Raw genomic sequence first — 16,679 nt, 5'->3', positions numbered from 1 at the left:
TAGCGAATGCATATAGAAAATCGCCCAATTTGCGATAAGTAGCCCAATCTGGCAACCCTAAACACTCGTATCACTTAATTACAAATCTATAAATCGTAAAACTATAATTTTATTGTACCAAAAATTATCCAATATAAATCAAACCCTCTAAATATTCTTCTTATGAAGTTTTAGCTAAATGATTTTCTTAAATATTTATAAATAATAATTTATCCTTTCATTAGTTATAATAATAAAATCATATTGCATCCGCTGGGGTAATATCAAATAAATAAATGATAATAAATAAATGAAACAATAATAATTATTACAAATAATAATTCAACTTAAGGTAATAAAATAATTTGATAATCCTTAAACATAAATAATTGTTTAATTATTTATGTATTTTATAAATATTTTATTTAGGAATATTTCCTCAGAAGTACTAGAAGTTCAGCAATATTCACCGTGACTGAATTATACCACCGTCAGCTGATTTAATATACATGTAGATATATATGTATAAAACTCAAACAAAAAGAATTGTATTATATCTCTATACATCACCAATAATTATTAAACTATTAGCGTTACCATCAATAGTGAACTATTAATTGACTCAATAATGGTATAACAATCTGCCAATTTCATTCAAGTTGCAACTTGTAAATAAATAAAGCCACCGAGTATTATTCAAACGCTTGAATTTTATGATGGCAACTGACCGCTACCGAAAAACGGGTGAACGTGCCAACAAAAGAAACAGGGTACTATATTTTTCTCAATTTATCTATAAATTGTCTTATTGAGAGGTTTGCATGTTTAGGTTTCCACTATATAAAATGGTGTATTACCGTAAGAAGGACGGTGTGGCTCAATAAGTTATAGATCAAATTGAACGGAATATAGTATATGGCCGGATAGCTCAACTGGTAGAGCACTCGGCGCGTTACCGAATTGGTCTGGGTTCGATTCCCAGTTCGGGCTATCTATATTTTTCTCAATTTATCTATAAATTGTCTTATTGAGAGGTTTGCATGTTTAGGTTTCCACTATATAAAAATGGCGGATATATTATAGTACTCGTCAAAATATATCAGCAAAATCAAAATTAATCAGGAAAGAACAAAAGATCAATCTCGGCACGTTAATTTCAACCCGTGTAAATTACAGAATCGATTTTATTACAAGATCAAACGAGCCCGCCGAAGGCAAGCGAAGTTTGATCGCAATTATACGAAACGTCTCGTTCGAATATGATAAATTGTCGTAATGCTAGTCATTGCTAATATACGCTTTTTAGAGTTAAGTTTTAAATTTGGCACCACTGTTGGCCCGCCTGCTGGTGGTGCTGCGTATAGTCATATTTTTAGAGATTGAATTCGAGTTTTCAGGATGATCCTGAGTCATTTATTCGGGCTCAGGAGATGATGGGTGGGAAAAAGATCATTTATTAACACTTTATTTGAATGGGAAATGAAAAATCACAAAGAGGCACTTCTTAATATTAATATTACAAGCACAAACTTTTTTAGAATTTTTTTATCATCATCTTGAACGATATTTCGAAGAAAACTAAAGAAAAAACTATTAGCTATTTTTTGGCCCGTGCTAATATATATTTATTGTAGAGCACAAATGATCTTAACATGTCTAGTGTAGGAATGGTGTCTAAACAGGTATAAATTATTGCACTGAAAAATTTAGAGAAGACCCTGATTAAAAAAGTGAATTGAAAAGTATTGAAAAAGATGAGAAATGAATCCTTTCGAATACTTTCTATACCCCAAGGTATTCATTTTGACATAAAATGAATACTTTTCAATCCCAAAATAATAAAAGAATTTCTGAACTTCCGAGGAATTGAAAAAGATTCAAATGTATTGATATTTTTAATCTTTCTGAATCCTTCTCAATACCTAAATAATTTCACATTACGGGTCATGAGTGGGATTGAAAAAGATTGAAATGAATTGAAATTTTTGAATCTTTCTGAATCCTTCTCAATACCTAAATAATATCACATTACGGGTCATGTGTGGAATTGAAAAAGATTGAAATGAATTGAAATTTTTGAATCTTTCCGAATCCTTCTCAATACCTAAATAATCCGATATTTCGATCAAGTGTGGGATTGAAAAAGATTGAAATGAATTGAAATTTTTGAATCTTTCTGAATCCTTCTCAATACCTAAATAGTCCGATATTTCGGACCAAGTGTGGGATTGAAAAAGATTGAAATGAATTGAAATTTTTGAATCTTTCTGAATCCTTCTCAATACCTAAATAGTCGGATATTTCGGATCAAGTGTGGGATTGAAAAAGATTGAAATGAATTGAAATTTTTGAATCTTTCCGAATCCTTCTCAATACCTAAATAATCCGATATTTCGATCAAGTGTGGGATTGAAAAAGATTGAAATGAATTGAAATTTTTGAATCTTTCTGAATCCTTCTCAATACCTAAATAGTCGGATATTTCGGATCAAGTGTGGGATTGAAAAAGATTGAAATGAATTGAAATTTTTGAATCTTTCTGAATCCTTCTCAATACCTAAATAATATCACATTACGGGTCATGTGTGGAATTGAAAAAGATTGGAATGAATTGAAATTTTTGAATCTTTCCGAATCCTTCTCAATACCTAAATAATCCGATATTTCGATCAAGTGTGGGATTGAAAAAGATTGAAATGAATTGAAATTTTTGAATCTTTCTGAATCCTTCTCAATACCTAAATAATCCGATATTTCGATCAAGTGTGGGATTGAAAAAGATTGAAATGAATTGAGATTTTTGAATCTTTCTGAATCCTTCTCAATACCTGAATAGTCCGATATTTCGGATCAAGTGTGGGATTGAAAAAGATTGAAATGAATTGAAATTGTTGAATCTTTCTGAATCCTTCTCAATACCTAAATAATTTCACATTTCGGGTCATGAGTGGGATTGAAAAAGATTGAAATGAATTACTTTTCCTTTTGCATGTGACCCATGGCCTCATACTCCGTGAGAAATTCCTTGTAGAGATGATTGAACTCAGGCTTCTGTGAGATGTTTTTTATTAGTCGATTTAAACACTTGGTGGCAATGTGAATTGAATGTCCAAGCTGCTGAGATGATGATTTGAATGGTAATCGCACGGTATATCTACCTGTGTGATCACGGGAGTGAGTTGATTGAAAGTGTGACTCACATTCAGCTTCTTCTACCGTGAGAGACTCGTTGAGATGCGACGGAACTTCTTCAAGTTGCCAAAACTTGACGATTGAATCATGAAGTTGATCGTTGGATATGAGATGGTGCGATCTGCTTGGTGATTGTTGTGATTGAAATGATACTGGACCAAGTATGGACCAGCCAAAAATTGTTTTGATAGCAACTGGATCACCAAGTGAACCAGTTTGAACTCCAGGTTTGATAATTTTTCCATAACAATTTGCGCCGATGAGTAGATCAATTTTATCAGACTTGAAATAGTCTGGGTCAGCTAATTGCAGATTGTTGGAATGATTCCACGAATGTTTCTTGATTGAAACAGCTGGCAGCTCAGCTGTAAGTTTATTGAGAATATGTGCAGAGATGATAACACTATCATCAGAGTGAAGTGAGGTGAGAGAGATGTTTACAGCTCCAGATGTACTTCCGGATGATACACTGCCAACTCCAACAATTGGAATTTGAGATGAAATGATGTCAAGTTGACAATTATTGACTATTGTCCGTGATATGAGAGTTAGTTCTGACCCAGGGTCGATGAGAAGGCGGATAATCTGATGATTATCATCGGCGTAGTTGAGAATGGCCTTGGCAGTGGCCAGTAAGACACTGGGTCGTGATATTGCTCTTGAGATGTCATGCGAGTGGTTTATTTGTACTGAGTTGAGTGCTGCTGATTGAGATGAGAACTTGACATCATTGATGTCAACTTTTGTTGCACTTGAGGTGAGGTGAGAACTGGTTGTCAAGCGTTTGAGATGAGCTGAGAGTGAGAAACACAAACGAGGTGAGATGAGATTGAATCAATAGAGATGATGCAAGATAAGTTTAAGCTGACTTAATTGCATCAGCTTTTGACGGTGCATCGCCGTCTGGTTGTTGAGATGTTTGTGATACTGCTGGTGGCGTTGAAGTTGTGTTTTTCTTCTGAGCTGGCTTGGTGTTGGCTAAAGCAGTGGCACCATGTAGCATGGAGTGATGCTGTTGTTGACAGTATGCACAAGTCTTTGGGTTGTGACACTGTGAGATGTTGTGGGACCCAAGACAGTTGATGCAAAGGTATCGCTGGGTTGCCCACTGATGTCTCTTGTCAGGAGAGTAAGCGCGGAACTGGGGACAGTACACAACAAAATGTCCCTGTGAGCATAGCTTGCACTGCTTACTCTCTGACGGTGGGACCTGAATAGCGGGTGCCTTTGATTGAGATGATGATGGTGAGATGTTGAATGTCTCCGTCTTCGCCTGTTGCAGGTTGTGTACCCGTGCTGCAGGCGGTGGCTTGGTTTGAGATGATGGTTTAAATGTTTGTGGTTTTCTTGGAGAAACACCACACTCCATCGCTTCTCTGGCTCGAATGCGACCTTGGAGGAAGGTTCGGAGCTCTGCGAAGGTGGGAAACTCCGTGGTGGCCCCCACACTGACTTCCCATGCCTCCAAGGTTGCCATGTCTAATTTATGTGAGACGAGATGTACTAGAATCTGATCCCAATGCTGGGTAGGTGATCCCAGTGCTTTCAGGGCATCAATGGCTTCAATAGCAGTGCCCAACACTGCCTTGAGATGCTTAGCTGATGATGACTCAGCTGCACGGAGGCTGAAAAGCTTGTCCAGTTGAGTTGAGATGAGAAGCCGTTTGTTCTCGTACTGGTTGACGATCGTGTCCCAGGCCGACTCAAACGACTCTGCAGTGATGCTGATATTTGAGGTGAGACGAGCTGCTTCACCAACCAAACATGAATTGAGGTAGTGCATCTTCTCCACGTTGGTGAGGTTTGGGTTTTCCCCGATCAGCGAGACGAATAAATCGTGGCAATGTCTCCAGTCCTGGTAATTGCCGGAGAATTTCGGCACGGTGATGGTCGGTAACGACGTGCGATGGTGAGATGATTGAATGAGGCTAGAGTTAGCCAATGCGTGGCCGTGAGATGGCTGCTTCGCTTCAATGTCAGCAATGCGGGTGTATAGGCCATCTGAAGCTGCCTGAAATTGCCGAAAAGTGGTTTCAAAGGACCCGTCGGTGAAGTATTTATGCTCTACCGTGACGTCAGTCTTCGATGAGAGCAATCGTTCATGGTCAGCCTCAAATTTTTCCTAATAGATGTTGAGAAGGCCTAGTTTTGCTGTTGCAGCCGACAGTGGGAGTGTCTCGAACACCCCGGCTTCTGCAGCCGCAGAAAGAGATGAGATGAAGGACATGTGGCCTAATTGCAATGCCAATTTGTTCTGTACTGCGGCCGTTTTTATACTTGAGATGTTCGTCTGTAATTAAATTGATATGAGACACAAAAAAAAAACTTGTAATTGAATAATAGACCAAAACAAACTGACAGTAGCTGGTGATAACTTCTGTTGAGATGCAGCGACGTTGAGATGTCCTTGAGACAATTTGAGATGATGTTATCACTACCACGGTGCACTGGTCACTTCACAAAGTGTAATTTGCACTATTGTGTCCCTTAGCACTTTTTCCACCAATGCAGTACCACGTCCAGGGTACTCAGCAATGCACTGGTGTTGAACTGACCTTGAGATGCACTTTTTGAGATGAACTTTCACTGAATTTAACACCAATTAAGCAATCCGGCTCGAAGGACCAATGTTTATTTTACTTAAATATTTAAAAATTAAATTTAAATTAAATTTAAGTAAGGAGATGAGATGCTGGGATGCTTAATTGGCGGGATTGAGGTGTTGATGAGTTAATATTAAAATAAATAATTTTCAACACTTTATTTTATTTTTAATAGTATTAATAAATTAATTATTTATTATATTATATACACTATATACACTGCACTAATAATTTGGGTATAAATGTTGAGAAAAAATACTAAACGCGGTAACACGCGGTGAGGTGAGATAAAGATGGCGGTTGGCGGCAAACCAACAACCACGCGGTGAGATGAATTTAATTATTTTAATGATTATTTACGTTGATATGAATTTAAATAATCACAAAATAATAAGTGAAAATTATTCACGTTTTAATTTATATAAAATAAGAGATGATAACTGATAATAATCGTGCGATTGCAAAAGATTATAATTTAGACAAAAAAACACGTGGCTTGTAGCGTCGGTGAGTTTTCAACAATGATGGCTTCGTCTTCTTCTTCATCCCCACTTGGATCAGTGGGCGGAGCTTGAGATGAGAATGGGACCGGTGGAGCCGCCTGCGCATGATAACGCGCCGACGCAACTCTATTTAACCGGCCTCAGAGTAGCGAGAATAATTTAGCAATAGTTACTAAATAGATCAACACCACAGCATGTCTTCAGAAGACCATTTAACCGATGAACAAATTCTCCAAACTATCCAAAATAATATGTAATGGGTGCACTTATTATATTAATTTAGATTGTGGTATCAATATAATAAGTGTCCCATACATGTGCAAAACTTCAGGTGTTTTGCGAACCTGTCTGACTGTCTCAGTACCTCAGGACGAGAATAAACCCCGTACTGGACCACACAGTATTAAAATTGGAAGAGAAAAATCTTATACCTAACTTATAAGGAAGGTTGTGATAAATTAACTTAATGTGTCTAATTTAATGTAAATACAATGGCATTTATTGAAACGAAGCCGCTTTACAGATAATTATTAATGAAATATGAACAATAACCAAAAATGACTGATGACACTGACTCGACAATTGACTTAGATAAAGATAACTGACCCGACTAATTTAATTAACGACAATGTGACTCTACTGACTCTAATTTAGTAAACGACTCCAATCATAAAATATTATTTTACAAATAAAATAGTTAACCCGACAATAACAAAACGAGTTCACTTACTCCAACAATCTCCAACCTTAACCAGTCCTTTTTTCCACCGATCCTTTTCCTCCAAGACCAAAACCATAACCAGTCCTTCCTTCCAAGTTCACCAAACCATTCCAATCCTTTCTAATCAACCAGGTCCAATCCACAATAAATATTATATAAATACCAGTTTAAATAAACTTAATAAAGAATAAGCTTCCACGAGCCGTGGGCTTATATGCTCTTGGCCCATTTTAATGATGACTAGCAGCACCTGTAGTAGTAGTAGTAGATGGAAATTTGTAGTGGGAAACCAAGATGTTAGTAGTAGTAGTAGTAAGGCACGTCCGTCCACGGCGGTTGCTGCGAGCCAAGAGACCGATAGCTCGTCATCTCTGGCCCTCGTACCTCTCCACTCAGGCTGGCCAACCCCTAAAACCAAATGTCGGGACTCGACCGTAGCGACCCCGGCGCATCAGTGACTGTATTTTCTTCAATTATTGACAGTTGTTGAAGAAAGAGGGCGGATCTTTTGGCGCGAGTTGAAATTTAATTCAAATGTATTGTGGAAGCATTCCACCCCGTTACAAATAGGAATGAAGATGATTAAGATGAGAATGAAAGTTCTGTGAATCGTGGATAACCTGATTGGAAGGCTCTCAGGGACTCTATTAACTTTTTGTTAAATTACTGCGAAGTAAATTTTTACTATCAACTTGATTGGGTGACAACTTTAAAAACTGTTCGTAAAGCAATGGAAAGTAAAATGACTATAAGGGGTGTAAACTTCGACCAAGTAGTGTTGAATAATTAAAATAATTCATCTGAATTTTAATAATCTGAGTTCATAAAATTATTTCAGCACTGTTATTTTAATATTATTGTTTTGCCATTTACCATTTAAATATAGTGGAAACCTAAACATGCAAACATGCAAATAACCTTCTCAATAAGAGAATTTATAGATGAATTGAGAAAAATATAGATAGCCCGAACTGGAAATCGAACCCAGACCTATTCGGTATCACGCCGAGTGCTCTACCAGTTGAGCTATCCGGCACTATACTATATTCCGTTCAATTTGATCTATAACTTATTGAGCCACACCGTCCTTCTTACGGTAATACACCATTTTATATAGTGGAAACCTAAAACATGCAAACCTCTCAATAAGACAATTTATAGATAAATTGAGAAAAATATAGATAGCCCGAACTGGGAATCGAACCCAGACCAATTCGGTAACGCGCCGAGTGCTCTACCAGTTGAGCTATCCGGCCCTATACTATATTCCGTTCAATTTGATCTATAACTTATTGAGCCACACCGTCCATCGTACGATAATACACCAATTGAATATAGTGGAAACCTAAACATGCAAAGATGCAAATAATTTTCTCAATAATATTAATAAATAATTTGACTTGAATTCTTGATTGTAATGATACTTTTATTGAAATATTTGTTTGTACTACTTCATTTATTCAATTTTTCTTAAATCTCACTATAATTTATTAATTAGGATGAATAGTTACGACTTTTTAACTTGTCATTGTTACATATTCTTAAATATATATTTTTTTATTTATTTATTTATTCATCGTTATTATTTATTATATTATAAATATAATAATAATAATAATAATAATATCAATAAATAAGTAATTAATATTGAATTAATTAATAGTTTAGTTGTAATGTTCTTAATGACAATAAAAACTGCTGACATTAAAATTTAAATTGCAATTTTTCTTTTTATTTTCTCTTTTACTATCAACTGAAGGAAATCCATTTTCAATTTAGATGATTTATTACTTATACTAATTACTACGTCTAATAATTGACTACATTTTCGAAAGATACTTTACGGAATTCTTTTTTGATTCTTAAAGACAATTATTTTATTAAACTATTTATCAATTGCGTTTATATGGGGAGTGCAACGATTAATTAAAATTTTTAAATTGGCGAATTATCAATTTTCAGGTAGTAACGGGGTGGAATAGCATTCCGTTTGAATTTAATTCCGACTTGCGCCAAAAGATCCGGCTTCCTTCTTCAACAACTGTCAATATGGAAGAAAGTATAGCAACTTATGCCGGGGTCGCTGTGGTCGAGTTCCTTGAAATTTGGTTTTATGGGTCGGCCAGCCTGAGTTGAAAGAGGTACGAGGCCCAGAGACAACGAGTAGTCGGTCTCTTGGTTCGCAGCAACTGCCGTGGACGGACGAGTTCTACTACTACTCCTACTACTACCACTATTTTCACATCTACAAGTACTTATATTTATACACGTGCTGTTAACCATTGTCATCCTCGTTAAGGGCTAAGAGCATATAAGCCCACCTGAGGTGGAAGCTTATTTTAATTGAGTTTATTATAATTATAATCTAAAAATTGTTATCGTCGAAAGTTGGACCTGGTAAATTTAATGGATTGAGAACTTGTTACTTGGGACTCTCGAGGTTTATTGGTCTAAGGAAGGAGTTTCGTCTGAATGAAGGACTGGTGGATTTGTTCGAGTAAAGTTAGTCGTTATATATTGTCGGGTTATTTAATAGTGTAAATTTTATTATGATTTATTAAGTCAGTTTATCACCAAATTAGATCAGTCGAGTCAGTTTCATCAGCCACCCGGAAAACTCTTGTTCATCTTTCATCATTTATTATTTGTAAAGCCACTTCGTTTTAATAAATGCCATAGTCAACAGTTTTATTGAAATATATTAATTAATTATCAAACCGTATCAACCTTCCTGATAAGTAAATATAAGAATTCTCGTCCTTTTATTTTTCTACTTGTTGCGTAATCACAACTACATTCAAATTTGAATGTAGTTGAACTTCCGGCAAATAGAGGCAGCACCTACTGGGGCCTAGTGTCTATCAATTAAAAACTTGACTTGCGCATTTCGACGCATGCGCATCGAATTTATCCTGCCTCGTGGCAAGAAGACCGACGCCATTACCTATTCGTTTATACAATTTCAAGTGTCACCACGTGTTTTGTATAATCTATTCAAATTGCGCTCATCTTGAGTAAATAATTAAAAGTAATCAATTAATTACATTAAGGGTTCATTACTCTATATAAAAATATAATTATTTTTATAATCGCGAGCTCCAGAGCTCATAAAATAATTAAATAAATAACATCAAGAAAATCCAGTGTTCTACAACCTGTTCCTGACGAGGTTATTTTCGACGGAGAAAGCAACAGGTGCATTTTTTATTAAACATTTACTTGCTATCAGTGCTCAATTAATTTAAAAGACTCAGTTTTACTATTTATTTAATTATCATTATGCTCAATTTCTTAATTAATATAAAAGTTATGTTTCGCTCAGTAGCCTCTGCTATCATGCTACCACGTGTTCAACAGATAAATTAAATTCAGTGTAATTTATCATGAGCTCATTAAATTCAATTCAATTAAGTGATCATCACTATTAAAGCTCAATAACAAAAATATTTATGTATTCAGTGCTATTAAAAATAGTAATTAATGTGTTCACTTCGCTCAGTAACCTCTGACATCATGTTACTTATTATCATGACATTTTTGCATTCAACTCAGTGTTCAATTAAACTCAACTTGATTATTTTTAATTCATTATTTACTCGAGCTCAACTCAATAATTTGCATTCAATTATTCACGTATTCATGAGCTCAGACAATTAACAGTATTTATAAATTAAATAAACTATTTAATTTGCAACCCAGTGATATTTTGTGCTGTGACAAATAAAAATATTGTTATATTTTTAAATATGCGTATTTTTCAAACATCCCAACCACCAACCAGTCCTGGCATGTCTTTATTTAATTATTATTACAACATTTTATGGTCCTTCGAGCCGGATGGTTGGTTGGTTGTGTCGGTAGCATCATCAGTGGGCAGCTGTACTCATATAAACCCATCAACAGGTCAAGGAGCTCACTATGGGGGATGAAGAGAAGAAGAAGGGTCTTCCAAAGGACCAGGAGCACTCAGAGGTCCCTGAAGGTACCCCCACGGACCAACACCTCTTTCCTGTAATCAACGGGGTCGAAAATCAAGGCCTCAGCGACTCAAGCGCCACCGAGACTGGGATCCATGGCGAAGGAGACCAGTCTAAGCAGAAAGTCAAACGCACTCCAAAGAAATCGACGATTTCCCCAGCACTCGAGCTGAAAGTTATCAGCCAGCACTCACGGCTTAGAGTCTTCTCAGACTGGGAAACTCTGGCTGCTATGCTCACCGTTGCCGACGGACTAGCTCAACTCAAGTCTCGACTTGAGTTACTCGAGGGTGAATGGCACCAATTCAACCTCACTCACGACTCACTAGCACTCACCTGCACCAAGGAGTTCTTGGAGAGCTCATATGTCAAGGACGGAGTATACGATTTGGTGTATCGGTCGTATATCAACGCCAAGGGCAAACTCATCGCACTCATCAACTCAATACCAGTTCCAGCTGTTGCTCCAACTGTAATACACTCAACCCGGGCTCCAACTCATTTGCCAGCACTCGCAATTCCCAAGTTCGATGGGCGTTACGAGAACTGGCCGGAATTCAGGGACTCATTCACCTCAATGGTGATAAATGCTCAAGAACTTGCTCCAGTTCAACGTCTTCAGTACCTGAAGAGCTGTCTGCAAGGACAAGCCGCACTCAGCCTCGCCAGTGTACAAATGTGCGACGACCAATTTGTACCTGCGTGGAATCAGCTCAAGGAGAGATATGACAACCCTCGCCTACTCATCGGTGCTCAACTGGACAAGCTCCTTAACATGCATGCACTCACTTCACGCTCATCTGAGCAGCTCAATTACCTTCTGAACACCGTTTCAGAGGTAATCAACGCACTCAACGCACTCGGGGTACAATTGAACTCAGATATGAATCCGCTGCTTACGCAGTTGATTATATCTAAACTGGACTCACACAACCGGGAGCTCTGGGAGAACAAAATGGGTGCTTCGACTGAATACCCATCACTCAAAGTGCTCAATGACTTTCTAGTCAGTCGTGCTCGTGCTCAAGAACGGGTGGAACAGGCATCCAAACCACCACGTTCATCTGGAAAACCAGCGTCATACTCTGCTGTTGCTGTTTCCAACTCGCACTCATCGGAAACTAAATCTCCAGCCACGAACTCATCTACTGCACTCAAGAAGCCTCCCAAGAAGGTATTCCCTCCTGCACAATATCCCTGTGATTTGTGTAAAGGAGATCACTTTATTGTGAGATGCACTCAATTCTTGGGACTCACAAAGGCTCAACGCACTCAAGTCGTTGTGGAAAAGCGACTTTGTGAAAATTGTTTTGGCCATCATCTACCGGATACGTGCAATTCAAAATTCACATGCAGGGTGTGTGAACAAAAACATCACACCATGATACACCCGGGACTCAACAGCACTCAAAAACCATCTAGCTCAGCCGCTAAAGGCACTCAATAAAGACGTCTGCTTCCACATGACGACTCGAGCGACGCTCAACTGAACTCAATTGCACTCAACACGTCCGGCATTCATCATACTAGTACTCATCGCCCAGCAATCTTACTCGCAACATGCCTAGTGGACTTGATCACCAAGTTAAGTACTCATCCAGTACGCATATTGCTGGATCCAGGGTCTGAATTATCGTTTGTTTCAGATTCCTTGGTCAATTCACTCAAACTTAAACGCACTCACTCATCTATCCAGATTATTGGTATTGGTGTTGCCAATGCTGGTAGAACTAAAGGTCAAGTCGCACTCAAGCTTTCATCTAAGCATTCAAACGACTCAGTCATCATCAGTGCTCATATACTAGGTGGTCTCACTACTCAACTACCATCTGTTGCACTCAACACACTCAACTGGGACCAATACAAACAACTACAATTGGCAGATCCAGCGTTCATGAGACCAGGACCAATTGATATCATCATTGGTGCCGATCATTATGGTCTTATCATTAAAGATGCACTCATTAAAAGGTCTGAAGGCCTGCCAATCGCTCAAGATACCATCTTCGGATGGATATTACTTGGTCCAGTTACTCAACGCACTCATCGACCATCTATTACTTATCATGCTGCTGTCGAGCAGTCAACTCAACAACTTCAAGACCTGCTATCACGCTTCTGGACTCAAGAAGAAATTCCAGTCAGCAAAATCAAGGAACTCAACCCAGATGAGGAGGCGTGTGAAGCGCATTTTCAACAAACTCATCGACGAGACAGTTCAGGACGATACATAGTTCGACTGCCAATCAAATCGTCACCTCAACAGCTGGGAAATTCGTACTCAGCAGCATACCGCTGTCTTATTCATCTCAAACGTCGTTTAGATCATGACGATCGTTTGAAAGCACTCTACCTTGATTTTCTGAAGGAATACGAAGAACTCAACCATATGGTGGAATCAACTCAATCAACAACAAGTGAACCAGACTACTATCTCCCTCATCATGGAGTCTTACGGGAAAGCAGCATCACAACCAAGCTGCGAGTAGTTTTCAACGGTTCCAAAACCACCAGCTCAGGTCTTTCACTCAACGATGTGCTTCACACCGGTCCAAAACTGCAACTAGACATCTTCGACGTACTCATAGGAGTTCGCACTCATAAGCTCATCTTCATAACAGATATCACGAAGATGTTTAGACAGATTTTGGTCGACGAACGCGATCAATCACTTCAACAAATACTCTGGTTCAACCAACAAGGCCAAATAACTCCATATAAACTCACCACGGTCACTTACGGGACCAGACCAGCTCCATATTTGGCCGTTCGTGCTCTACTTCAATTGGTTGAAGACGAAGGACATCGATTTCCTCTTGCGATAATTCCACTCACCCACGGAAGATATGTTGACGATATCTTTGGTGGTGCCGATGACTTGGACTCATTACAACAAGTTGCTGATCAACTTGAAGCACTCTGCAAGGCGGGCGGATTCCCTCTTGCTAAATGGGCAAGCAATCATCCAAAATTACAACAACTCAATCATGTGGAAGCGATCAAAAATCATAAATTCGAGGATCCAGACTCCAGCACCAAGATTCTGGGCATGTACTGGTCCTCACACTCAGATCAGTTCTTTTTTACGTACTCACCACCATGCTCAACTCCAAAATTTACAAAAAGGATCATTTTATCAGAGATTGCTCAAATCTTTGATCCTCTTGGATTTCTCGCACCACTCATCATTCGAGCCAAGGTATTCATGCAGGAGCTTTGGCTCGAAAAGCTCAGCTGGGACACTCCATTGGCAGCCAATCAACGGCATAAATGGAGAAACTTCAAAAATGAACTCAAATTTATCTCTGAAATCAAAATTCCAAGATGGATCCACTCATCCACGTGCTCAACCACCGAAATCCATGGATTCTCGGACGCCTCTCAATTGGCAATGGCAGCTGCCGTGTTCATCAAAGTCCACACACCTGCTCATGGAGTCAAAGTTACGCTGCTCTGCTCCAAAACCAAGGTAGCTCCGTTAAAACGACTAACGATACCAAGGTTAGAACTCACCGCAGCTCACATGTTGGCAAAACTCACAAAACACTGCCAGAGCACTCTCAATCTCACTCAATCGCCAATATACTTGTGGACGGACTCAACAATTACACTCACGTGGATTAAATCTCATCCGTCTCGCTGGAAGGAGTTTGTTCGAAATAGGGTGTCACATATTCAAGATCTACTTCCAGATGGCCACTGGAATTTCATTCCGGGCACACAAAATCCAGCAGACTGCGCAACACGAGGGTTGACACCTACTCAACTCCGTGATCATCAACTATGGTGGACTGGCCCACCATGGTTGCTCAAGAGTTCATCGTCCTGGCCTAAATGTCCATCAATCGATGATACAGGAGCTCAAGCAGAAGAACGGCCTGGACTGGCCCTGTTCTCATCGAATTCATCGCTGAAATCAAATTGGCCTATCATGGAACGGCCAATACCACTCCTACGCATGTTACGAGCTACTGCAATCTGCTTTAGACTTCGTGACATGATCAAGAAATCACCAAACTCATCACTTAAGACTCCAATTACTTCTGACGAAGTAATTTCTGCACTCAACTTCTGTATCAAAGAAACTCAACGCATTCATTTTTCAAACGAGATCAACATGCACTCCAAACACGCACCATGGCCTAATGGTCATCCATTTGCTCGATTGGTTGCATTCATTGACACCGACGGCATCATTCGAGTAGGTGGACGGTTGGAAAATTCTCCAAATCAAGACCAAAGCAAGCATCCTGCTATTCTACCACGGAATGCGGCACTCACAAAACTCATCATCTCTGATGCTCATCAGCGTACCATGCATGGTGGTACTCAACTTACTCTGGCATTCATACGACAAAAGTACTGGATCATTGGCGGTAGACAACCAGTACGCTCAATTATACTCAAAAGTATAAGATGCGCACGACATCGTGCTGATAGAGCTCAACAACTCATGGGTCAGCTACCAGTATCACGAGTTACTCCATCATCTGCATTCACTCACACTGGAGTTGACTATGCTGGCCCAATAACACTCAAAAATTGGAGACGCAGAGGAGCAAAAACATACAAAGGCTGGATTTGTGTTTTTGTCTGCCTTTCTACGTCAGCAGTACATCTAGAGGTAGTCAGCGACTACAGCTCTAGTGGGTTCATCGCAGCACTCCGCAGATTTATCAGCCGACGAGGCATCTGCACAGCACTCTACAGCGATTGTGGAACGACGTTCAAAGGCGCTGAAACTGATCTCAACCGTCTGTTCACTCAAGGAACTCAAGAGTCAAGAGAAATACTGGATCACATCACTGTGAACAGTATTACCTGGCATTTCAATCCACCAGCAGCCCCACACATGGGTGGAAAGTGGGAAGCTGCTGTCAAATCACTCAAACATCATCTTACTCGATCAGTGGGAGAGTCTTCATTTACGTTTGAAGAATTTACGACTCTTCTGACGCAAATTGAAGCTATATTGAATTCAAGACCATTGGAGCCACTCACGGAAGATCCAGAAGACATGGCTGCACTCACTCCTGGTCACTTCTTAATTGGACGAGCACTCAACATGATTCCTGAACCAGCACTCATCGATACAAATAGTTCTCGATTGTCTAGATGGCAATTTCTACAACAACGTGTTCAACAGTTCTGGAATCATTGGTCTACAAGTTATCTTCAAAGACAACTGGCAATCACCAAGTGGCAACGCCCAACTCATCAAATTCAAGTTGGGTCACTTGTATTACTCACCGACGAAAGGTTTCCACCAACCAGGTGGCCTCTCGCTCGTATTATCGCACTTCACCCTGGCAAAGATGGATTGACCAGGGTTGCTACGCTTAAAACAGTGAACTCAACACTCACTCGTCCAATCACGAAGCTAGCACTCCTACCAATTGAACCAGAACCTCAAGAAGATGACGAAGAATAACTTCACTGGTTCAATGACATGCTCACCAAAAGATCAAGTACTCAAGAACTCATCAATCATCAACTCTGTTGCTGATGGCGGGCGGAATGTTGCGTAATCACAACTACATTCAAATTTGAATGTAGTTGAACTTCCGGCAAATAGAGGCAGCACCTACTGGGGCCTAGTGTCTATCAATTAAAAACTTGACTTGCGCATTTCGACGCATGCGCATCGAATTTATCCTGCCTCGTGGCAAGAAGACCGACGCCATTACCTATTCGTTTATACACT

The 16,679-nt window shown here is 39.2% G+C and overlaps 2 protein-coding genes and 1 long non-coding RNA gene across 3 annotated transcripts in view; all 3 read left to right on the top strand.

Annotated features, from left to right (window-relative positions):
- LOC130667828 (uncharacterized) overlaps positions 1–9,676 on the top strand; it is a 350,725-nt gene extending 341,049 nt beyond the window's left edge. Inside the window, exon 4 of the long non-coding RNA XR_008989904.1 lies at positions 8,961–9,676. This is a non-coding gene — a long non-coding RNA (uncharacterized LOC130667828). The remainder of the gene's footprint in view (positions 1–8,960) is intronic.
- A 1,240-nt stretch (positions 9,677–10,916) lies between these two features.
- Positions 10,917–12,422, top strand: LOC130667328 (uncharacterized). The gene has a single exon (XM_057468841.1). It carries the CDS (start codon positions 10,917–10,919, stop codon positions 12,420–12,422), a length of 1,506 nt encoding a protein of 501 aa, XP_057324824.1.
- Positions 12,423–12,535: 113 nt separating this feature from the next.
- On the top strand, positions 12,536–16,406 carry LOC130667327 (uncharacterized). The gene is made up of 2 exons (XM_057468840.1): positions 12,536–12,575; positions 12,622–16,406. Exons 1-2 carry the CDS (start codon positions 12,536–12,538, stop codon positions 16,404–16,406), a joined length of 3,825 nt encoding a protein of 1,274 aa, XP_057324823.1.
- The last annotated feature ends 273 nt before the right edge of the window (positions 16,407–16,679 follow it).

The sequence above is a fragment of the Microplitis mediator genome, chromosome 5 (assembly GCF_029852145.1).
Source record: "Microplitis mediator isolate UGA2020A chromosome 5, iyMicMedi2.1, whole genome shotgun sequence".
Taxonomy (NCBI): Eukaryota; Metazoa; Arthropoda; class Insecta; order Hymenoptera; family Braconidae; genus Microplitis; species Microplitis mediator.
This window is presented reverse-complemented; position numbering and strand designations above follow the sequence as displayed.